Genomic DNA, 20,995 nt, shown 5'->3' on the forward strand with positions numbered 1-20,995 from the left:
CCAGCGACTGTGTAAAATCTCTGTCGGAAATTACCCTGTATTTACAAGACCAAAAAGCTATGAGTCATGAGTTAAATTGTCATATTGTGTGGGGTGGGGATTTCAATGTGTATTTGTGTAACAATCATAGCAAAGGTATTTGTGGGCTTTTAGACGAGCATGATGTCCCCCTGGCCCACTTCATCCACAGTACAGTGGGTCACGCACTAAATACCTGTATTTTCGCACTAGAACTTGAATTCGTGAACATTTTAGTATGTCCTGCTGTAGAGTTCAAGACGACTTTTCATGGTAGAGGTGCTACTACAACCATCGATTTTATTTTATGCTCTCAATCTCTAAACAACCGATTGAAGCAATTTACAACTGGCACAGACCCCTCAAGCGACCACTACTCAAATAGCATAACCATAGCATTAAATACTCCATCCTCAGCCTGCCCAAAAACAAGCCTCTTAGCGCAGCACTCTCTGGAGATGAATAAAATTAACGGTTACACTGTTAAGTGGACGATGACCAACCCAACAGAGATCACTAGTAAGATTATCCAAAAAACCCTTCCTTTAATCCACCAGTGTCTGGAGATGTCATCTTCCCCCCAGCTGATTCTCTCCAGCTTTATCAAGATATTAGAAGTCATCAGACAAGAGCTTACCCGTCCCCATAGGACTCACGATAATGATAAGGACTCAAGAGGGTGGTTTGATTCCCGTTGCCGTAAAGCGCAGCGTGCACTGAAAAATGCTCTACACAATCAGACTAGGGACCAGCCACAAATCGCCTCCTTAAGGAAAAACTACAAGATGGCACAGCAATCCCGTAAACGGGAAATAAAAAATAATCTCTGGGCCCAACTACACCAGAGCACTCTAACCAAGGACTCCACCATGTTTTGGAGAACAGTTAAGGCCCCTTTCCTAGCTGATGAATCTGCGATACAACATCTAGATGTGGCAGTACCCGCCGATAAATGGGTAGCACACTATTCGCAGATCTTCGGGGACAACCCCTTGACAACCGAGGCTCCCAGACCAGATGCGGAAGCTTCCACTAGCAATAACATCTTCCCTATTGACCTCCACTTCGATCTAGAGGAGATAATCACAGCACTGACTGCCTCAAAGACCGGTAAGGCGCCCGGTCCAGACGGGGTCCCCCTAGACATATTTGTGAGCAACATAGATCTTTGGTCTCCAATTGTCACACAGGTCATGTCTGCGGTTACCCAGATCGGCCTTATTGACTCTTGGTCTACTTCTGTGCTCCTGCCCATTTTTAAAAAGGGAGATCGGGACAACCCAGCCTGTTATAGGCCCATCTCCCTTTTGGATTCCCTAGGCAAGGTTGCTGGCAGACTAATTCTGGAGCGATTAAGGGACTGGGCCACAGAGAATAAGATCTTAACTGACTTACAGTTTGGGTTCCAGGAGGGCCTGGGCACTGTGGAACAGGCCTTAAATCTGACTTTACTCATAGGCAAATACGCTGGGGCCAAAGGCGGTAAACTTCATCTAGTCTATGTGGACTTGAGTTCCGCATTTGATTGCGTAATTCATTCCAAGCTATGGGCGATCCTGAAAAATCTGGGCATAGATCTTGCACTGCTGAATTTTCTCCGAGAGCTATACTCGGATGCAAAAGCTTGTGTGAGATACGGTATCAAAGGGGAGCTTACTGAATCCTTTAACATCGAAAAAGGCGTAAGGCAGGGATGCGTCCTTGCTCCATTCCTATTTAACATCTATACTAATGGACTGGAGCAAGCGATGTTAGCTGATAGCAAAGATCTCCCCTGCATAAGCTCCCGCCCTATCCCTGCATTACTGTATGCAGACGATTCAGTTATCCTAGCAAGGACACCTAATCAACTTCAGATCCAACTAGAAAAATACTGCGAATTTATGTCTTCTCTTGGTCTTAAAGTCAATAAGTCCAAGACTTTCGTTATGAATATCGGGAAGAGAGCCCAAAAATGTAAATCTCTCTTTATTGAGAAGACCAGATTAGAAACTGCCATTACCTACCCCTATCTAGGTATCCTTATTGATAACCACCTGTCCTGGAAACCTGCCATATCCAGCAAAAAACTGCAGTTTCAACGCACAACATCCGCACTGACTTCGTTCTCTAGGAAACTGGGTAAGCCCGCTCCTACTGTGCTTTTGAAGATCTACCAAGCTAAATGCATGAGTGTGGCTACATACGGCGCCGGAGTCTGGGGCTATGTGTCCGCAGACGAGCTACAAATTATAGAAAATTACTTTCTGAAATACATATTAGCCCTCCCCCGTAGTGCTCCCACTTTCGGCACCCATGTGGAACTCGGTTGGGAGTATCTGACTGACATCATTAGTTACCAGCCGATTCTACTATGGCACCGTATATGGACTCAGGAGCAATGCCATCTAACTAGGTCACTAATATCTGATTGTCTCACTTTGTCCCACTGGAAAAAGATTCCTTGGCTCTTATATGTTTCAAAATTTTTGACAGATTTGAATCACCCTGCTTATTTCACTGACCCTGAATCTCTATTGGGTATATCCAGAAAATCTTTGAAAAAGCTATGTGCTGACCACTTAAGCGATCTTCGTTTGTGTTCTGAACTTGTCAAAAAGTCAAATGTTCATTTAACGATGGTCCAATCTTTTTATGGCATTCAACCTTATTTGTCATTTTTTCTGTCAAATTATGAGAGGTATGTTTTAACCAGATTTCGGTTTGATGTATTTTTTCGCCTTGTCTCACTGCCTGTGCCCTTAGACTGGTCACGGGAACTAACAAATTGTCCCTGTGACGGTCTTACTCGCCAGTCAACCCTGCACGTAACCTTTTTCTGCGGTTTCTATAAATCTCCGCGGAAACGATGGCTGGTTCCATTGCTCCGACACTTAGGACTGAGAAGATGCAGACCGGCCCTTTTGGCACTTCAATACTTAGACACCCCGTACGTTGCCAAAACCGTAGCCTGCTTTCTCAAAGCCTGCTTGAAAACTCATTCTCAACTATTGGCAACTGTTTCCTAAGATTTTACTGACTATTGTGCTATTATTCTTGTATATAGAGTGTTAGTGTTTACTTTTAAAATGTCTGCCTTCCTTAACAGTCAATGAGCAAACCGAATTTTTGCTGACTACTGTGTTATTATTCTTGTATTTAGAGTGTTAGTGTTTACATGTAAAATGCCTGCCTTTCTTAGCAGTCAATGAGCAAACTGAATTTTTATAATGTTGTAATGTTTTAAATGTACTTTTTATGATTGTAAATTCAATCGAAATAAAGTTAAAAGTAAAGTAAAGTAAAGTAAATATTTCCTAATTGATTGTATTCCTCTTGTATTTTTGTGTTTAGTTTCTCCTGAAAACTCAATAAAAATTCTTAAACAAAAAAAAAGCCAAAATAGAGCTAAGTGAATACACAAACACTTAACGTACCAGGTTCCTACATTTCTCCTTTGCTTTCTTTCTATGCCGTACATTTTGACAGGATTATTAATTAACATTGGGTCACCTGTATCATTACAAATTAAGCAACTCTTGGCTCAATTGAAGCAAAAATCACAACTGGCCCGTGAACGCACACACAGGCCAGAGCCACAGACCTCCCTTGCTTGCCAAACAGCCCCTAAACAAGCCAACCTCTGTCAGTCATTGACCCTGTGGGAGGCTGGCCCAAGGGGCTAGTTTACTGCTCACCGTGGTAGTGGTGGAGTCTGGAAAAGTAACGGCCAAGCGACTCATAGAGACTGGTGAAGTATGTATGATAGAACTAGATAAAAAGAGTCTAAAAAAGAACTGGCTAATTTTGTGTTACATATTTGATTAATAGGACCTCTGGACACGGGTTAATGGTGTCTCAGGGAAATGGTTAATAGAAACTGCTGCTTAGTGATTCTGAAAGAACTGTTTAATAGTGTGCTTGGGAACTAGCTAATAGCGCTCCATGTAGTTGGTAAATAGTGCCTCAGGAAATTGGTTAATAGGGCCTAAAGGAGTTTGTTAATAGATACTAATCGATCTTGTGGTTAAAAGTACATCAAGTAACTGGGTGATAGTGTCTGAGAAAACTTGCTAATAGTGTCTCGCGGAATATGCAAAACATGTCCTGCAGAACTGGTTATCCGAGTATCATGCAATTAGTTAATAGTGTCCCAGGGAATAGTTTAGTAGTGTGTCATGGTGAAATTACACTTATACCCAACTTTTACGCCTCACTACTTTCAAATGTCACCAGCCGCCACTGAGTGTGATTTTGATTTTATGCTTGTGCTTGGGGCCTATGCCAGCCCTGTTAAGTTGTCTGCCCTTTTTCATAGATTTATTGGTTGAACATGGTAGAGCAGAATACAAACCATTGCACAACTCCTTGGTGTCTAATAGATTGGACTACTACCTCACATTGTGTTGGTGGCTTACAACTTCAGGCATAAAAAATCGAATTGTGCTCACAATAGATAGACCAGTGGTAGTCTTGCTAAAGCAAATGCTTGTTAGGATTTTACAATCCGCCACTAGGTGACACTGACGACGGTTCTCTGGGGTCCTATCCTACCTTTATCCCTGCATAGAATGACATACACTTTTACACCTTGAATTCCCCGATCACTTCATATTCCAGTTCAGGCTTCTGAACCACTTTCCTGACGTATCATGGTCTCTTTAGGCCTTTCTGTCACCAAACCTTGCTCTGATGACTTCCTAGTGGCTGTTCTCTATTCTCTATCTTGATTCCTGGATCCTAAGGCCTTTCTGATGTCTTTACATCTGCATTCCCGATTTTTCTATTTCCTGGCTCTGACCCATTCTCTGTTCTCAGTTTTCCTGTGCCCTGTGCCTATTTTTTTCTCTGGTCTTAATGTTTCCAAGTCCCAGTCCTACCTTCCCTTCATTGATGTTAAGCAGGTTCCTTGTATCTGGCCCTTTCCCTGCACCTGCGCTCTTCCCCTGAGTCACCAGGTATTTCTGCCTGGTGAGCTCAGAGTGCAGCTGCTAGTAACTGACCTTGCTTCTGAGTCTCCTAGTGTTCTGTTTGATCCTGCTACAATATTGCAAACTTGCCTTTTTATTTCTGGTTTCATAGTTGTTGATTTCCTGTTCCTGGTATTATTAGTTATTTGTGTCTGTTGTTTGTCTCTTATTTATCTTTCCTCTTGATTCCATTGCTTGCCTTGTTCCTAGCTGTGATTTCGCAAATATAGACCTATTTTGCATATGCAGATTACTAGTCTTGTATTTCACATTCCTGTTCTGACTGCATATTCCTGTCCTGTCTTAGATAGCCTGCAGATTCACACTTCTGTGTATTCCATTTCAGGCACAGACTCCCTTTACCAGTCCAGTTTTTCCCTGAGCTCAGTTTATGTCTACCTTTCATTAATCACCTTGTCTTCTTGTTTGCTATATTATTACCCTGATTTTCATTTCTTCCAAAGGGTGCTCGTTAAATTCCAAGGCTTTTGCCTTGCACAGAGAACCACCTAGTTCTTCTTCTCCATAGAAGCTCCTGAGTGTCTCTATAAGCTATGTGAAAGTAATTGGTTCCTTGCCTTCATTTAAGATATTTTCACTTTTCAGAAAGATCACTTCTGAGGATCAAACTATCATTTATGACAGTTTGTCTATTGTTTCCCAGCTTTCACCCTTTCTTTTATGTGTACCTGTGTTATTGTAATAGTTTCCACTGTAGACTTCCCAGTTCACTACCTATTTCAACATGCTTCAATCCTCAGCTTCCACCCTGATTTCCCCCCAGCCTTCAGGTACTCTCTTGTTTATATGTAACCCTTTTTTCTGGAAAGCATTTGTCCCTGCATAGAGCAACAAGTGCAACCTCACCTTGTTACCTTTCCTTGTTCTTAACTCTGCTAGTGTCCCTGACAGGTTGTCCTGAACTTCACTAGATCCCCTGACAATGCTATTTTTAGGAGATCTACTAATATAATGGGTTTGTTCAGAACCCTATATTTAGCCATGACCAAATAAATTTTAGAGGTCTGCTCTCTGCTGGATGAACAAATGTAGTCAGTTTCATGTGCAGGACAGGCATATGTGATGTGAGTATGTAAACAAACCTTCATAAGGTAGTGGTTTGCAGTCAGATAAATTCACAACATATTGGAGCAATAATGCAGGAATGCCCTTTCCTTGTGGTGACATAATAAAAGCGAACTACATGGTAAAGTGGTCTCATGGACAATGTACTATATTGAGGGAGGTAAAAAAAAATTACCTTATATATATGATTTTTCTCAGGCAGTTGTGGCAGTGGAATGTATGCACAGCCATAGGTGGTTTCATCAGATGGTAACGAAAACTAGACATTGGAGAGAAAAAGGAATGATGTTAGAATTCACCAACCTTGGCAGGCCACAATGAAGGTCATTCACAGTGTCTGTTATTAAAGAGCCAAGAGGAAATAGTATCAAGATAGAAATCTATATAGCTTAAAATTTAGTATCCACATGAGAAAATTACATAGTGCAACATTGTTTGGAAAAATGAGTGAAACATAGTTGCTGATTTAGCTTTAAAACAATTGTCCAGGAATCATCCATCATCCAAGGGCCCAATATACTATACGTGGAGTCTTAAAGCAGTTGGTGAGTCGTACACCTATTGCTTTGCCACCCAACCTACATTTAGCACTACAACACATGCTGCAACACATGTACAGATCTATCACTGTGCAATATGACCATTCAATAGGATTTGATGAATCCAACCTTGTGAATATTATTGAGGCCGGCTTCCATTTTTCTAATCCTACCGAAAGCCTATGAATACAGAGATGGAGCCTCACAAGTGACAGCAGACCTTCAACCCTGCATTCACGATCTCAAATTGCTATTTTTCTTAAGGAACAGATTTTGCATTCAGAATACAATGAGCGTGCTGCAAGGTTACATCATGGGCACCCCTTTCTCCCTGTCTTCTCCCACCTGTGGCTGTAGCTGATAATTACATAGTGAAATCTGACCACCTTGGACGGTTTTCACTTTGTGAATGAATTTGAGGAATGTGATGTATTATATGGTGAGAATGTGAGACTTCACCATGTAGTACACTCATCAACCCGTCTTGTTTCCAGTCAGGCTCTTTTGAGAAAACCTTAGCTCAACCTTGGGTAGCTGTGGCTTCAAGTAGTCAGGCTGTGTCAAAGGAACAAGTGCAAAGCATTTCGAAGTATCAACTCATCTGAACAAGAAAGAAACACAACAAGGAACTCCAATACCATTCCATAAATATAGCACACTTTTTATGAATTGTTAGATACCAAAACTAGCAATATCCACAGGAGGGTTCTGGAGATGGAAATATTCAATAAATTAGTAAATCACAGATTTTCACTCAAAACTGGACAAGTATTGGCCACTACCCTGGCAAGCCATAATTTAAAAAACTATTGGAAACTTTAAAAGAAGGTATGTTCTGGTGCTCCAGCTTACTTTAGATGACCATCTTTGGCAGAGAGAAAGTCAAGGGGGGCTATGAGGCTTGTGTGGACAGTTACCTCATGGCCAAAGCAGTCTCCAGTCCAGTTCCATTTCTTATCACTAAGCACTATAGACTTCAGTGGAGTGGTCCTGATGCGAGGGATGCAGGATGCTGAAAATGTTGACGGATATTAAGGGCGCTGCAAGCTGCACTGACGAAGGGAATAGTCATGGGGCTTTTTATCGGTCCACGGTAAATGTGGGATGACTTTAGCCAGAGGGGTTGAAGTCCAGCTAAACAACAGTTACTGGTCTACTGGTCTCTGGGCACAGTTAAACCAGCGGTTCCCTTTGGATGAGGCTAATGTCCTTCTTGGGCAACTAAATTGCACTCCAGCAACTCTCCTAAGTACAGCAGAATCTGGTGCAACTTTTGAGTGGCAGAATTGGTCTCCCAGGCTGCACTTCGGAGGTCAGAAGCAGTCATGCGCTTATTGATACCACTCGCGATGGGAGGCTTTTTCAGTTTTTGTGACACTGTACCTGGAACATGAAGTCAGCCAACTGACTATTGGAGTCACTTCTTCTGTCTGGTGCTCAAGGACAACTATTCCTCAAGCAGATCACCACAGGCATAGTTCTTCCTTAGCTGGGTCAAAGGAACAGCAGGGCAGTCCTTACTCAGTCCTCTGTCCAGTTCAGACATGATCCTGGGGTCTAGGTGCCATATTTGTGCCCAGATTCTGCCCGCGGGGGATGCTGTGGCTACTGGCCAATTGGCTACCCGGTCCCTACCCTCCTGATAACATCTTCGTGCAAAGTGAGGCATCTAGCAATCACAGAATGCTTTATATCTCCCTCTCCCAAGATTGCAGAAACCATCTCTCGATATGTAAAGCTTGGCAGCCCACCCTAGATGTGTGGCTACCTGAGAGAAGCACTTCCATGGGAAAAACAGTTTGGCAACTGTTTCCCCTCTCTCTACCCCCATTTTCAAACTGTTTACCAAAACAAAAGAGAAGATCCTCTTTTCTGTATCCACTATTTACCTTTCAAAGGAGGCTTCCCTTTCGAAGTGTGCCTTTTGGGCTCACAACCCGTTTGGCCTTTACTGCCAGGAAGAGGTAACAAAACATCCAATGGCAGGCCCTTAATATTACTTCCTGGGGGGTGGCCCCAGGAGGGCAGAAGACTTCCTTATGGCCTGCAACCCCAAAGGCGAAATGGATTGGGTCTGTCCTACCTGACCCATTGGGTTCAAATAATTCGACCCATTCATGTCTTTGATGACACTTTTTCCTGAAAAAATTCGAATTTCATCTCAGGGATGATGAAGAATAAATACTATGCAATCTTAACTCTTCGTTTACCTGTTGAACTACGCTGGATCAATCCCTTTTTGGGAATTTGGCTGTGCAACTCAGGAATGTTACCCAGTGGATTAACGCTTCTTTAGCTCATTTTTCATTATGCTGGTGATCAGTGAGCAATACCTTGGTCGCACCCAGAACTTCATCTTAAATTACTCCAGTACACTAGTGATTTTGGTGTGCATTTACCACTACCTGACAAAACTTTCTAAAGTTGACACATCTGAAAAAGTTACATTAAATTCGACTGAGGCATCAAGTCAGGTTTAATGCAACAATTCTTTTGATATCGCATAGTATCTATTTTGTTAGTTCCATTCAAAAGTTCGTACAGCTGAATTGTCAGTGTGAAGCAAAGTATTTGTCAATGGGGCTACTAGTCTTTTTTCTATAAACATTGCAATTTAGGGGTTTTACTATCAGGTCATGTAAAAACACATGTTCCAAGTTTTAGTACACTGCACCCTGGCTTAGGGCTTGATAGCCTGTCTTTGAGGTGACTAAAATATATTAAAAAGGACGGTCTGGACATTGTCATAGGTTTATATGGCAAAGTTAAGTTAGAAGTTTGAAAACAGCTCTGTCAGCCATCAATGGCAGGCTGGGAGTCTTGCTTTGCTTTGTCACTCTCGCGATGGCACAATAGATGCTGCAGTCAAGGGGGGACACTTTGAATTTACAGGCCCTGGGTACCCCTGGTACCATACACTAGGGACTTATAGGTAAGGTAACCTATGCCAATGTCGGTAAACCAATAAGCCATATATGTTTTAAGGGTCAGAGCACTGGCACTGAGGCCTGTTTGGCAGGGCTCAGAGCCCCCTCAGAGTCAAAAAGCCAGTAGCATCAGTCTAAAACTTTGGGGATGATCAGACAAAAAGAGGGATTTCCTCACAATGACTATCCCCTATTTTGACAGGTGGTATTCTATCAATGATTTGGGACCAAATTGGAGCTTCAAAGAGTTGTTACATTCCACTGCAGCCCAAGAGGATGAGGGGGCACGTCATACCTTTTCTTTAGCATGACTGTAATTTTGAAATTAACCTAAGCATTATACTGACAGTGCCTAATTTGAGCTGGTGGTTGCAGGTGGGGCCCACCAGCACTCATTATTGGGGTCAGCACTTATTGTTTACCCTAATGAATTTATTGATCCAAAGCAAGAGATTGAAAACCACAAAAAAAGAAACAAGAATGAATAAAAACAGTGACAAAGGGAGAAAGTGGGGATGAAAAAGAACCTGCAAGAGTCAGGTAAAGAGGCTGCTATTTTTGGGTGGTAGATTAAAGAGGCATAATTTGGAATGAGGACTATGCAGGCTTGGAATTCAGTACCCCAACCTTTGACAGTGCTGGATGTGGGATTCCGAGCAAAACATCGGGCCTAAATACTTATTTATGAAGAGATTAAGCACTGCTGTTTCGGACACCTTCACTCCTGTCCACTCTATTAGCCCCTGATACAATTTCTGATATAGATGATGATCTGGCTCTTTCAAAACAAAGGAAGAATTAACTAAAAGGTGGCCTCTGAGCTAAATAAAGAATGAATGAGAGAAACAGAAAGGAAATGCTGTTTCCTCGCCTTTGCTTGTCTGCACAACAAGATTCAATAAAAAAATTGTCCAAGTTAACTAGACTCTCACCCATATAAACAAATCTAATATCTCCACTAGCTGCCCATATCTCCTACAAATAGGGCTAAATTGTGGCTCCCACCCATATAAACTAATCTAATATCTCCACTAACACCCCATATCTCTTGCAAATTGTGCTAAAGTTAAGCCATTGGTTGCACCCATTTTAGGGAATCAGCACTTATTTTACTTCAACAGACTTTGATCCAGTGCAAGATAAAGAAAAACGCAAAAACTAGAATGAAGGAAAGAAGGATGTGGCGCAAGATGGGAAAACAATAATAAAGGGAGAAATCGGGGATGAAATTGAACCTGCAAGTGTGAGATAAAGAGACTGGAAATGTCTGGTGGTGGATTATAGATGCATGAGGTGGAACCAAAACTTCTCGCACCCCCAACCAGCGGTAGTTCTGGTAGTGGCCTTCTGATCATAACATCAGTCCCTGGCACTTTATCTTTTACAAAACAAGCACTGACTACAATGTATAGGAAAAATTCATCAGTTTCTGATCCGGTCTCTCAGGCTGACATCAATCCAATCACCCGAAGTCTTTCTCTAACCTGAGGCAAATTACATATCTGCTCAAAAGTTCAGCATCTCAGACTTATACTAGAAAACCCCCTGGCACTGCTTGATGATCCCAACAGGTCTCCATTTAGGACCTCTTTACAAGTGGCCAGACAATTCAATGGGCCAGTAACAGGCATTATGCCCGCTTGCAATGAGGGCCTTAGCTTCTAATTCAATTTAGCACAATGTAGTAAACCAGTATAACAGTATTGTGCCAACAACAACTTAAACAATACACATCGATCCTGATTTTGACTTGGTTACAGAATTTAAGCTGAAATACTGTCAATTGCAGATCCTACATCCTGCCCAATTTACAAAGTCGTTTTCTGCCTGTGAAGCCTCCTTGATTTTCTAGACAATTTTCGCCATTTTGTGTTATACAGAATGCTGCATGATATTCCCCTGTGGAAACTGGTTTTAGTAGAACGGTCTTCATCAGAGACATTTTCTTTTTGAACAAGACATTTATTGCTGCTTGTGTGTCTTTTGAAGGCGAAGTTAACCCTCATGTGCACTTTCACATTGCGTGTTCGCCAATGGTGTTTTGAGCAAAATACTTGCATCTTCACAAAGTTTTAAGAAAAACAACACATATTACTTGAATTAAAGGTTTGTGAATTTTGCACTCCCAGTGTTTACCCTTATATAAAAACCTAAGCAGCAGGTCCTTCTTACCACTGGCTATGACTAAACTTCCTCCCTGTTAACTAGATTTCAGAGCTATACTCTTGCCACATAGAATTCTCAAAATTTACCCAGAATCCAAAGACTTTCTTGAACTCATGTAGTGGTCTTATGAATCCTTGAAAGTATTCATCGAGGTCTGAGGGTGTAGATAACATTTTCTAACAGATATCTGACCCTACCTAAAGTCTCCTTCTCTTCTCCTGCACTATTTGCATATAAGCATTTCACCTGTCTAGTCAATATATTTAGAAAGCAATTGTTTAATTTTAATTTAAAATGTTTATAGTGAGATTTTATTTTAAGTTCCTGCTGTCATTATTTTCCATAGGAAGGTGTTGGAATACTAGTGGTTGGCCATGTGAGGTGCTGGACATACTCCAAGTCTGAGTTGGAGTAGATGTACTACTGTTCGGGGTCTTTTTTGGCTATAATAATTTTAGAAGTGGAGTTTGTTGATAGGAATGAGCTTACTATAGATAGGTGGGTGCACGTCTCTACCTAAAACCTCCTTAGTCCTCCGTTAACCCCTTCTTACACTTCTCTAAACTCCACTTATTTAAAAAAAGTACACTCCATTTGTCAACCACTCCTCCTGGTCCCTGCAATATTTACTATCAAGTGGTAAAATTACATGTGTGAGTATCTTCCTCTAGAAAAGATAGGAGAGGTGGAGGAGGAGTTTTACATCTGTTGGTTTGTGAATAGCATTTTGTAGTACTTTAGTAATATTATTGTAGTACTACTAAACATACTACAACATGCAGTTTGTGAATAGGCACTCTAGACATCTGTAGTTGGTGATTTGTGGGCTGATGTTTGCTGTTGCTATTGGGAATTCAGAGCTGGGCCACAATCCTTTGCAGACGCGTACTATTAACTAAATTAACCTCAACAGCAACATTCCCTGCTGCCTTGGCATTCTTCAAATCCCAAGAGCTTCCCCTCGCATTGGAGGGCCTTAGAGACACTTTAGGCGAAATTGGCACAATTTTCTCTCTCTGTGAAAGGTGAGTTCCTAGTTCTAATTTAGTTTTCCAGCCCCGACGAGATTGACCATTTTTGCTGTGTCAAACATGAGAGGTGACCCTGTAGTAATGGTCATACATGAGAGTTGACCCTGTAGTAATGCTCGGACATGAGAGTTGATCAAGTAGAAATGTTCAGTAATGAGAGTTGAACATATAGAAATGTTCAGACATGAGAGTTGAACCCGTAGTAATGTTCAGTCATAAGAGTTGAACATGTAGTTATGTTTGGATATGAGAGTTGAATCTGTAGTTATGTTCAACATAAGAGTTGACCCCTTAGTAATGCTAAGACATGAGAGTTGAACAAGTAGAAATGTTCAGCCAAGAGAGTTGAACATGTTGAAACGTTCAGACATGAGAGTTGAACATGTAGTTATGTTTTTTTTTTTTTTTTTTAGAGTTTTATATAGTGCGAATTAGACCCGAAGATATCAGGTATCAGAGCGCGTTTCGTTACACAAGGACACATTCATTTTATATAGGCACAGGAAGATGAAGTGATTTGCCCAGAATCACAGGGTGTTTAGCGTCATTGCCGAGACTCAAACTTGGTTCCCCAGTTTTGAGATTGACAGCTCTAGCCATAAGGCTACATCTACTCCCCAATACATGAGAGTTGAACATGTAGCAATGTTTAGACATGAGTTGAATCTGTAGTTACGTTCAGACATGAGAGATGAGCCTGTAGTAATGTTCAGATATGAGAATTGTCCTGTTTACCCTATAATAATGTTCAGACATAAGAGTGGAACCTGTAGTAATGTTCAGACATTAGAAATGAACATCTAGTAATGTTAAATTCAGATTAATCAAGGAATCTTTACTTGGTTGGGTCCAGGAATTTCATTTTAAAAGGTGCTTTTTAGGAAGAGTGAGGTCCCTTCTTGTCTCATTCCTAGCCTCGCATATATTCTTAATGAAAGATGTGCAGCTCTTTGTTGTTTTTCAAACTGCAACAGAATGAAGCTCCTCAAGAAAAAGAAAATGGGAAGCTGAGTCTGAGACTTTTTGCAGCAGTGGGAAACTGACGCTATAGCCACAAGGGGCTGCTCAGGACAACAGTGTAACTAGTGGCAAGAAGCAGTCAGTCCCAGTTCTCCGGTGGGAGCCACACACTCACCCACAACAAAGTTATTACTAGTACTGCACCAACCCTGAAGTCTCCACTGCTGCTTGCCCAGGAGCCAGTATGGTAGCAGAATATCTCAGCCTGAATATTATTAGAAACAATATTGTGCCCTAAATATTGTTTACAAAAATATCGCCCCCCCCTTTGAGTTAATTATAACATGTATACAGTCAATTAAGCAATTTCTTTGTAAACAATAGGTTGAGAAATTTATGTCAGACTATGTTTTTGTTATTAATATAGTAACATGAAAACGCCCACAAGCACATTTTGCATAGTTACACTCCCAACACCCTGCATACCTCCTCTCTCACATCATTACCCAGCTGCTTCAATCCCCACCACCTGTTGTAGGTTGCACAACTGTATCACCCCTCTCATCCACTGTTTCCTGCTCCAGGGTGGGTGTCTTGTTGTTTGTTTTGCATCAGATATTACCAACAACTAAATATATTTATCTCTGCTTGTAATTGCTGAAGGAGATACAATATTAACAGCAAAGCACATTATGAGAAATAAAGCTGGATAAATACAAGAACTGCTATTGTAAAAAGATACAGCCGAACAAATAAAGGAGTTAGAAGTTGAAAGAAATGAGAGGTTTGAAACTTATCACTGTCCTTATCAGGAAAAGACAGATACTTAAGGATAGCACTAGAGCTGAAACATGCTTTTAAATGAGAGGATGGATGGGTAATGCTTCAGCAGCAACTTTATACTTTGCCTAAGGCAACAAACATACTTTATTTATATTTTGCAGTGAGCACCAAAATATTTGCAAAGCATCTTTTACTGTTACATAGCCCAGTGAGTAACTTTTACTGCCATTTTTCTTACCACTTGGTACAGAAAACATTAAATCATGTCCTATTGCTGTATTATAGAAGCAGTGCCAAGCCAGGAGAGTCTGTTCAAATACCTTTAAAAGCTAGTGTTCAATGTCCAAATGAACCCACTGTCAAACATAGGATGTACAGTTGCATACAAATAAATGGATACTAGTTATTGAACTTTAAATATTATGCTCACATTGGACATTTTTATGTCATAGGTGAAGGACGGGTCTGGAGCTGGTCCTGAGACTGGTGTTTCTGACAGCAACTGGACAGATGCCACGAAACATTGACTGGGTCCATGGTAGCGAATCGTGTCAGAATTCCCATATGCGGCGATGATGCGCTGGGTGTTCTCCTACAAAGGGGAAGGTAGAAAAGGTTACTGTTCATTACTTCAACCTTTTACTAAATTATTCTTGATTGTCTGGTGGGGGTTTGGGTGGGATGAGAGAATGAATTAAGCATTGCCCATGTTTGTACTTTGCAGAGGTATATTTTCACCCATTATTGCTCCAAGTTCTCAATGATGTCTTTTATAATGGTTATCTGTATTGCAGCCAGTTAACATCTAATCACTAGACAACAGCAGCACTAAATCACCATAATGAAAAATTAGATTGCCAGGATGCAGCCATCTCACGTGATAGAGATCATCACAGCTAACCACTATGCTAGGAAACAGTGATCAAAAGAGATAAGGCTGATCATGCAATACATAATTTGGATTCTTCATTACATCCCATGTGCTTATATGTCATGGGAAACCATCCCACTCTCATAAGATACCCACTTACTGTGACATCTACATCGAAGGGGTCACATGTTATGAACTTGCGGCTGAACCTCATGGTTGTAAGTCCTTCATTTTCAGACAAAAACTGAAGTTGGTAGTTTTGAACCGTATCCTGCACCGGAGTAACTTCCCCAATACCATGGTAGTCCTGAAAGAAATGCACAATTTGCAAATTATCCTGCAGTACAGAGATATTATGTTGTGGTTCTTTGACAATACAATTCATGCCTCTACCAGGCATGCAGTTTGCACGCAGCCGTTATCATGCATGCCTTCAGCACGCATGGTGAGTATTATAAAGTATGTGGATATATTTATATATATATATATTACCTACTGTCGGTTGCCAGTAGGTAGGTATAGTTAGTGTCCATAGGAAAAGTGATTTTTGGATTTGCCAATATCTTTGGCACCGTTTGACGAATCTTTGCCAAATTTTCAAAATGAATGGGGTGCTCCGGTCAGCTCCTGTCTTGAAAGTCTCGGGGTGATTCGTCAAGCGGGGGCCGAGAAAGATGGGCGGTCCCAAACCACGTTTTCCCCATGTTAATTAATAATTTCTTTAAGAACTTTAGACACGGCTACAGCCCGAACTGCTGAACGGAATTACACCAAATTTGGCAAAAAGGTATGTCTTTTTTTTAAATGGTGTAAATCCGTTCAGTAGTTCCTGAGAAAATAAAAAAAGAAAAATATCCATATCTGAGCACCAAGGAGGAGTCACTACTCCTCCCGAGCACAAGCTGAGTTGTGATTGGCTGCCAACACTCCAAACCAGGAAGTGTTGGCAGCCATCTTGTGACTCGGTAACCGAGTCACAAGAAAACAGTGGAAAAAAGGTTGAAAAACAAGAAAAGGGGGCAGGGTAGGAACACCCTGACCCCCAAGCCTGCTCTGGAGGGTCCCACAGGACTAAAAAATGCATTTTTAAAAAAAGAATTATCGCTGAATTCACGCTGGGTTCGCAAATCCTGCCGGCATTATAAAAAAAAAAGCGTGGCCTCCCGCGCTTCGTTTGTTAAAAAGCCCCAGTGTAGGCCAGGACCCGGGGGCAATTCTAAATTAAGGTGTGGGGGACCGTGGGGGTCTCCACAGCCCCAGGGACCACCACCTCCCGGGGCTTTAAACACATGGGAGGGGGGCCGCACGGCCCCTCTCCTGGAGCCCTTTATGGCCCTGGGGACCGCCAGCCCCCAGGGCCGGCTCCTGCAATGTCCCGGGGTGCTCACCCCGGGACATTGCTGTTTGCTATGGCAGGGCAGGAGCACTGCTCCTGCCCTGCCATAGCAAATTCTGCTTTGGTTTTTGGAAGCGAGAGCAGGAAACCTGCTCTCGCTTCCAAAAACCAAAGCAGAATTGCTTTTGCACAAGGGGAGCTGCATGTCAGCAGCTCCCCTTGTGCAAAAGCAATGCTGGCTCCCGCAGGAGGCGGGGAGCCGGGGGGATCGTGGGGGCCTTTGGGCTCCCCCCATGGTCCCCAATGGAGAGGCCAGGCCCAGGGGATGGGGTCCCCGGGGCCAGAAGTGGCTTGGGAGGGGGGCCACGCAGCCCCCACCCCTGCAATTATATTTTAAAAAAAGAAAGGCAAACCCCGAGGAATGGGGTCCCCGGGGCTATAATTGGTCTAAGAATGGGGGGTCACGCGACACCCATAAAAAAAAAAAAAAGTTGGCCCGGCCCCAGGGGAATGGGGTCACCAAGGTCTAAATTGGCCTCTGGAGGGGGGCCACGTGGCCCCCAAAATATTATTTTAAAAAAACAAGGCTGCATGGGGTCCCTGGGGCCCCCTCCCATAAAAAAAAGAAAAGAGTAACCGGCAACTCACCAGAGGCCCCTGCCCCTCCCTGCATGACTCTGAAAATGCGCCCCTGGCACATTGTAAGTTGGGGAATTAAGTCCCCGTGAATACTGAGGGTCCCTGAGGGCCAACTAGCCCACCAGGTACCTTCAGTAAGCACCACACAGCTGGATTGCAGAGAGGTGGTCCGAGGCCACGCCATTTTTATACCACTCTGCAAACGCACCTCATGGCACACGGCTGGTGGGGCGATGAGGTCCTCTTGTGCCCTGAGGACCTTAGGACATAAGTGGACTTCATCCCTAAATATACCTTTACCACTACCCACTCCTAAGCCCTAAAATTACCTGTTAAATTCTTTACCAAAAATATCACTCTTACTGCTACTAGCCCCTAAAACCTAAAAATACCTTGCCGCCCTTTACCACTAACAACCCCTAAACCCTAAAAATACCCTCACCACCTCAATTCCTAAAATACCCTTACATTCATAAATCCTAAAATTACCCTTACTACCTTCTATCACTATGCACCCCTAAACCTTAAAACAACCCTTACTACCTTTTACCACTGCCCACCCTTAAAACCTAAAATTACTCCTACTATCCTCCAACCAGAAGATTGTGAGTTACCAGTAGCTAGCAGAAACTTTCAGAATAGCTCCCAGCATTGAGTTCATTTTAACTAAGAACTGCAATACATAAACGTTGTGTTATCTTTTTAAAGTTATGGCAAGGCTATTTTTATTTTAAATTATCATCAGGCTGCAAATAGAAGTGCCTGACAATGGGCAGTGCTCCACTTAGATTTATGAACCATGTGTCAGAGAAGTTCAGAACTGAAACATTGAGGTATTTAACTCTGAAATAAAAGTCCTCCTCAACTCAATATATAGGCATGAGGGCAAAATTATATTTCTGAATGCTTTTAAATAAGAGAAAACAAAAATTTAGAATTAACTTCATTAAGTCAACTCTTCAAATTAATTTCATATTAAACAGCAGGCATTTTGCTCCCAGTAGACACCGCTGATAGACACAATGCCATATTAATAACAGAAAAATACAGTAATTTCTTTTAAATGGGAGAAATTTAAAGTGAAGAAAACTTTTCTAAGAAACATTGTTTTAATGTTTTTCTCTTCTTTAAATTAACCTAAGTAAGCCCTAATGTTTTGTGAAGCATTTTTCTTCACTTCACATTCCTCACATTTAAAACAAGCATTAAAAATGCAATAGGTCTCGCCTTTCATTAAGTTAAAGCCATTTGCTTTTCTATACAATACCAGTAGCAAAGCAAATGGCTTTAACTTACTCAAAGGCGAGACATATTGCATTTTCAATGCTTGTTTTACCTCACCTACTGTAACAACACCTAATGGTAAAACACTAACTGGCAAAAAAGTTTGTGGCAAGAAAAAAAGGCACATCAAAATGAACAATAACAAAAGCCTAAATACATCGGTAGTAAAATGCCTGTTTTTCAAAACTTGAGCCCCACATCTGGAATACCCTATCCTCCGACACCAGTTTTCCCTCAAATTTTGGAAACTCCTGAAGACCTGGCTTTTTAGGATGGCTTACGATTAATTGTAGTATTGCTTCTGTAGCTCTAGCGCCGAGAGGCCTTTCGGCGGATGTGCGCTTTACAGAATCTGGTAACATAACATTGGCACATCTGGTGTCACCTACAGTTCATGCGCCACTGAAAAACCACTAGACATTCACATCTCTAAAATGTAATGTAATGAATGTTAGTATACATAGAACTACAACAGGCCCAAACACACCCCCACCCTTGCCAAAGACATATTATAACTTTCGAAGGAGATAATGGATTGGTCTAATCAGAGGTGGCAAGGTTGTCCACTTGAAACCCCTCTAAACTGATGTGAACCCCTAAGACTTAGTCATTCAGCCTGCCTAGAGACAAACAAGTAAATTATTATCTAGCAAGCAAAAAATATGTTTAACAATAACTTAATGTATACTCTTTTGGAGACGTTATGAACTTCCATTGCTGCCATGGAAAGCTTGTTATGTGAGCCTATCCTGGCTTTATTTTCCACAGCATGCTGCATTCTGGTATATGTAGTCTTACTTTATTCCTTGCAAAAATTGGCTCTAAAATCTGAGAATACAAAGGTGCCGATTACGATCCGGTAAAAAATTTCCCCGTGCGACTCGTATCCGGTCTTATTACCATACGAATCGTACAAGTGCCGTACGAACTGGCAATCACGATTCGCATGGTAAAAAGTCCATACGAACCGCATTGGGAATCATTCCCCACACGTCCTCGGGTCGGAAAATGTGTCCGACACGTCCTCGTACGATTTACCGTACAAATGTGAAAGGTGAAGTCCGACCGAGGAATCACGATCCATCCCGTGCGTCCGAGGTTACAACCGGATGGAAAAAACACCGTCCGCACCGAACTCACATTGCAACCATGGAGACGTGCCCGCATACGCGCCGACCCCCCCCCAGCCCCCGTACGTACGCACCGTACCCCCCCCAGCCCCCGTATGTACGCGCCGACCCCCCCCAGCCCCCGTATGTACGCGCCGACCCCCCCCAGCCCCCACATGTACGCGCCGACCCCCCCCCAGCCCCCGTATGTACGCGCCAACCCCCCTGTATGTACACCCGTGTACGTTCGAGTCGAACCCCCCCGTGTACGTTCGAGTCGGACCCCCCCATATACATTCGAGTCGAACCCCCCCATGTACGTTCGAGTCGAACCCCCCCGTGTACGTTCGAGTCGCGCTGGGGGTACGCGCCGCACATACACGGGTGGGGGTACGACTCGAACGTACACGGGTGTACATACAGGGGGGTTCGACTCGAACGTACACGGGGGGGTTCGACTCGAAAGTACACGGGGGGTTCGACTCGAACGTACACAGGTGTACATACAGGGGGGTCGGCGCGTACATACGGGGGCTGGGAGGGGGTCGGCGCGTACATACGGGGGCTGGGGGGGGTACGGTGCGTACGTACGGGGGCTGGGGGGGGTCGGCGCGTACCGGGCAACCTACTCTGGTCGATTCGCGCCGTACTTCGCTTTTCCGGCACTTTTTGGGTGCCGTGAAAATATTGCCGTCCGGACTGCTGTCGGTTCGAATCGTAATTCCTGGGTCGTGAAACGCTGCCTGAAAGCGTCCCGACGTCACGTCGCAGCATTTCCGGATCACATTCGTATGTATGTTTTCGGCGGTCGGTGTTTTTTACGATTCGTACGGAAATGGTGTTTCCGTGCGAATCGTAATTCCATGTTTGTAAAGTTTTACGACCGGGTACGAGTCGGACGGGGAAAACGCTCCGTCCGACGGTTCGTACCCGGTTTTTGCCGGATCGTGATCGGCACCAAAGTGTTGTTTGCTAAAAAATTTCCCATATGACGTGAGTCCACACTACCAGTGAAAAAAACTATATAAAACTTAACTGTGCCTACAATATGTTGTTCGAGATTAGCAATCAAACAGCAGAACGATATTCACATTTATGGCACATGTGGTAACCTTCATTAAGCCTGCCCACCATGTGTGACACTGAGCCTTCCCTTGTCCAAAGCCATAGACATCTGGAAGTGGCAAAACGCATCTGTTGATTGCCACAGCTTGCCCACCTCCTTAATCTCTACAAAGTAAACTGTGCAAGTGTGAGGCACAAATTTACAAAGATTAAAAGGCCCTCAGTGGAAGAT

The 20,995-nt window shown here is 42.8% G+C and overlaps 1 protein-coding gene across 1 annotated transcript in view; it reads right to left on the bottom strand.

Annotated features, from left to right (window-relative positions):
- LOC146813096 (putative DBH-like monooxygenase protein 2) overlaps window positions 1–20,995 on the bottom strand; it is a 334,342-nt gene that overhangs the window by 294,762 nt on the left and 18,585 nt on the right. The window contains exons 2-4 of the mRNA XM_085620074.1: window positions 15,491–15,637; window positions 14,890–15,051; window positions 6,229–6,312 (exon numbers count right to left, since the gene is read on the bottom strand). Coding sequence (XP_085476200.1) covers window positions 6,229–6,312; window positions 14,890–15,051; window positions 15,491–15,637 — 393 coding nt within the window. The remainder of the gene's footprint in view (window positions 1–6,228; window positions 6,313–14,889; window positions 15,052–15,490; window positions 15,638–20,995) is intronic.

The sequence above is a fragment of the Triturus cristatus genome, chromosome 7 (assembly GCF_964204655.1).
Source record: "Triturus cristatus chromosome 7, aTriCri1.1, whole genome shotgun sequence".
Taxonomy (NCBI): Eukaryota; Metazoa; Chordata; class Amphibia; order Caudata; family Salamandridae; genus Triturus; species Triturus cristatus.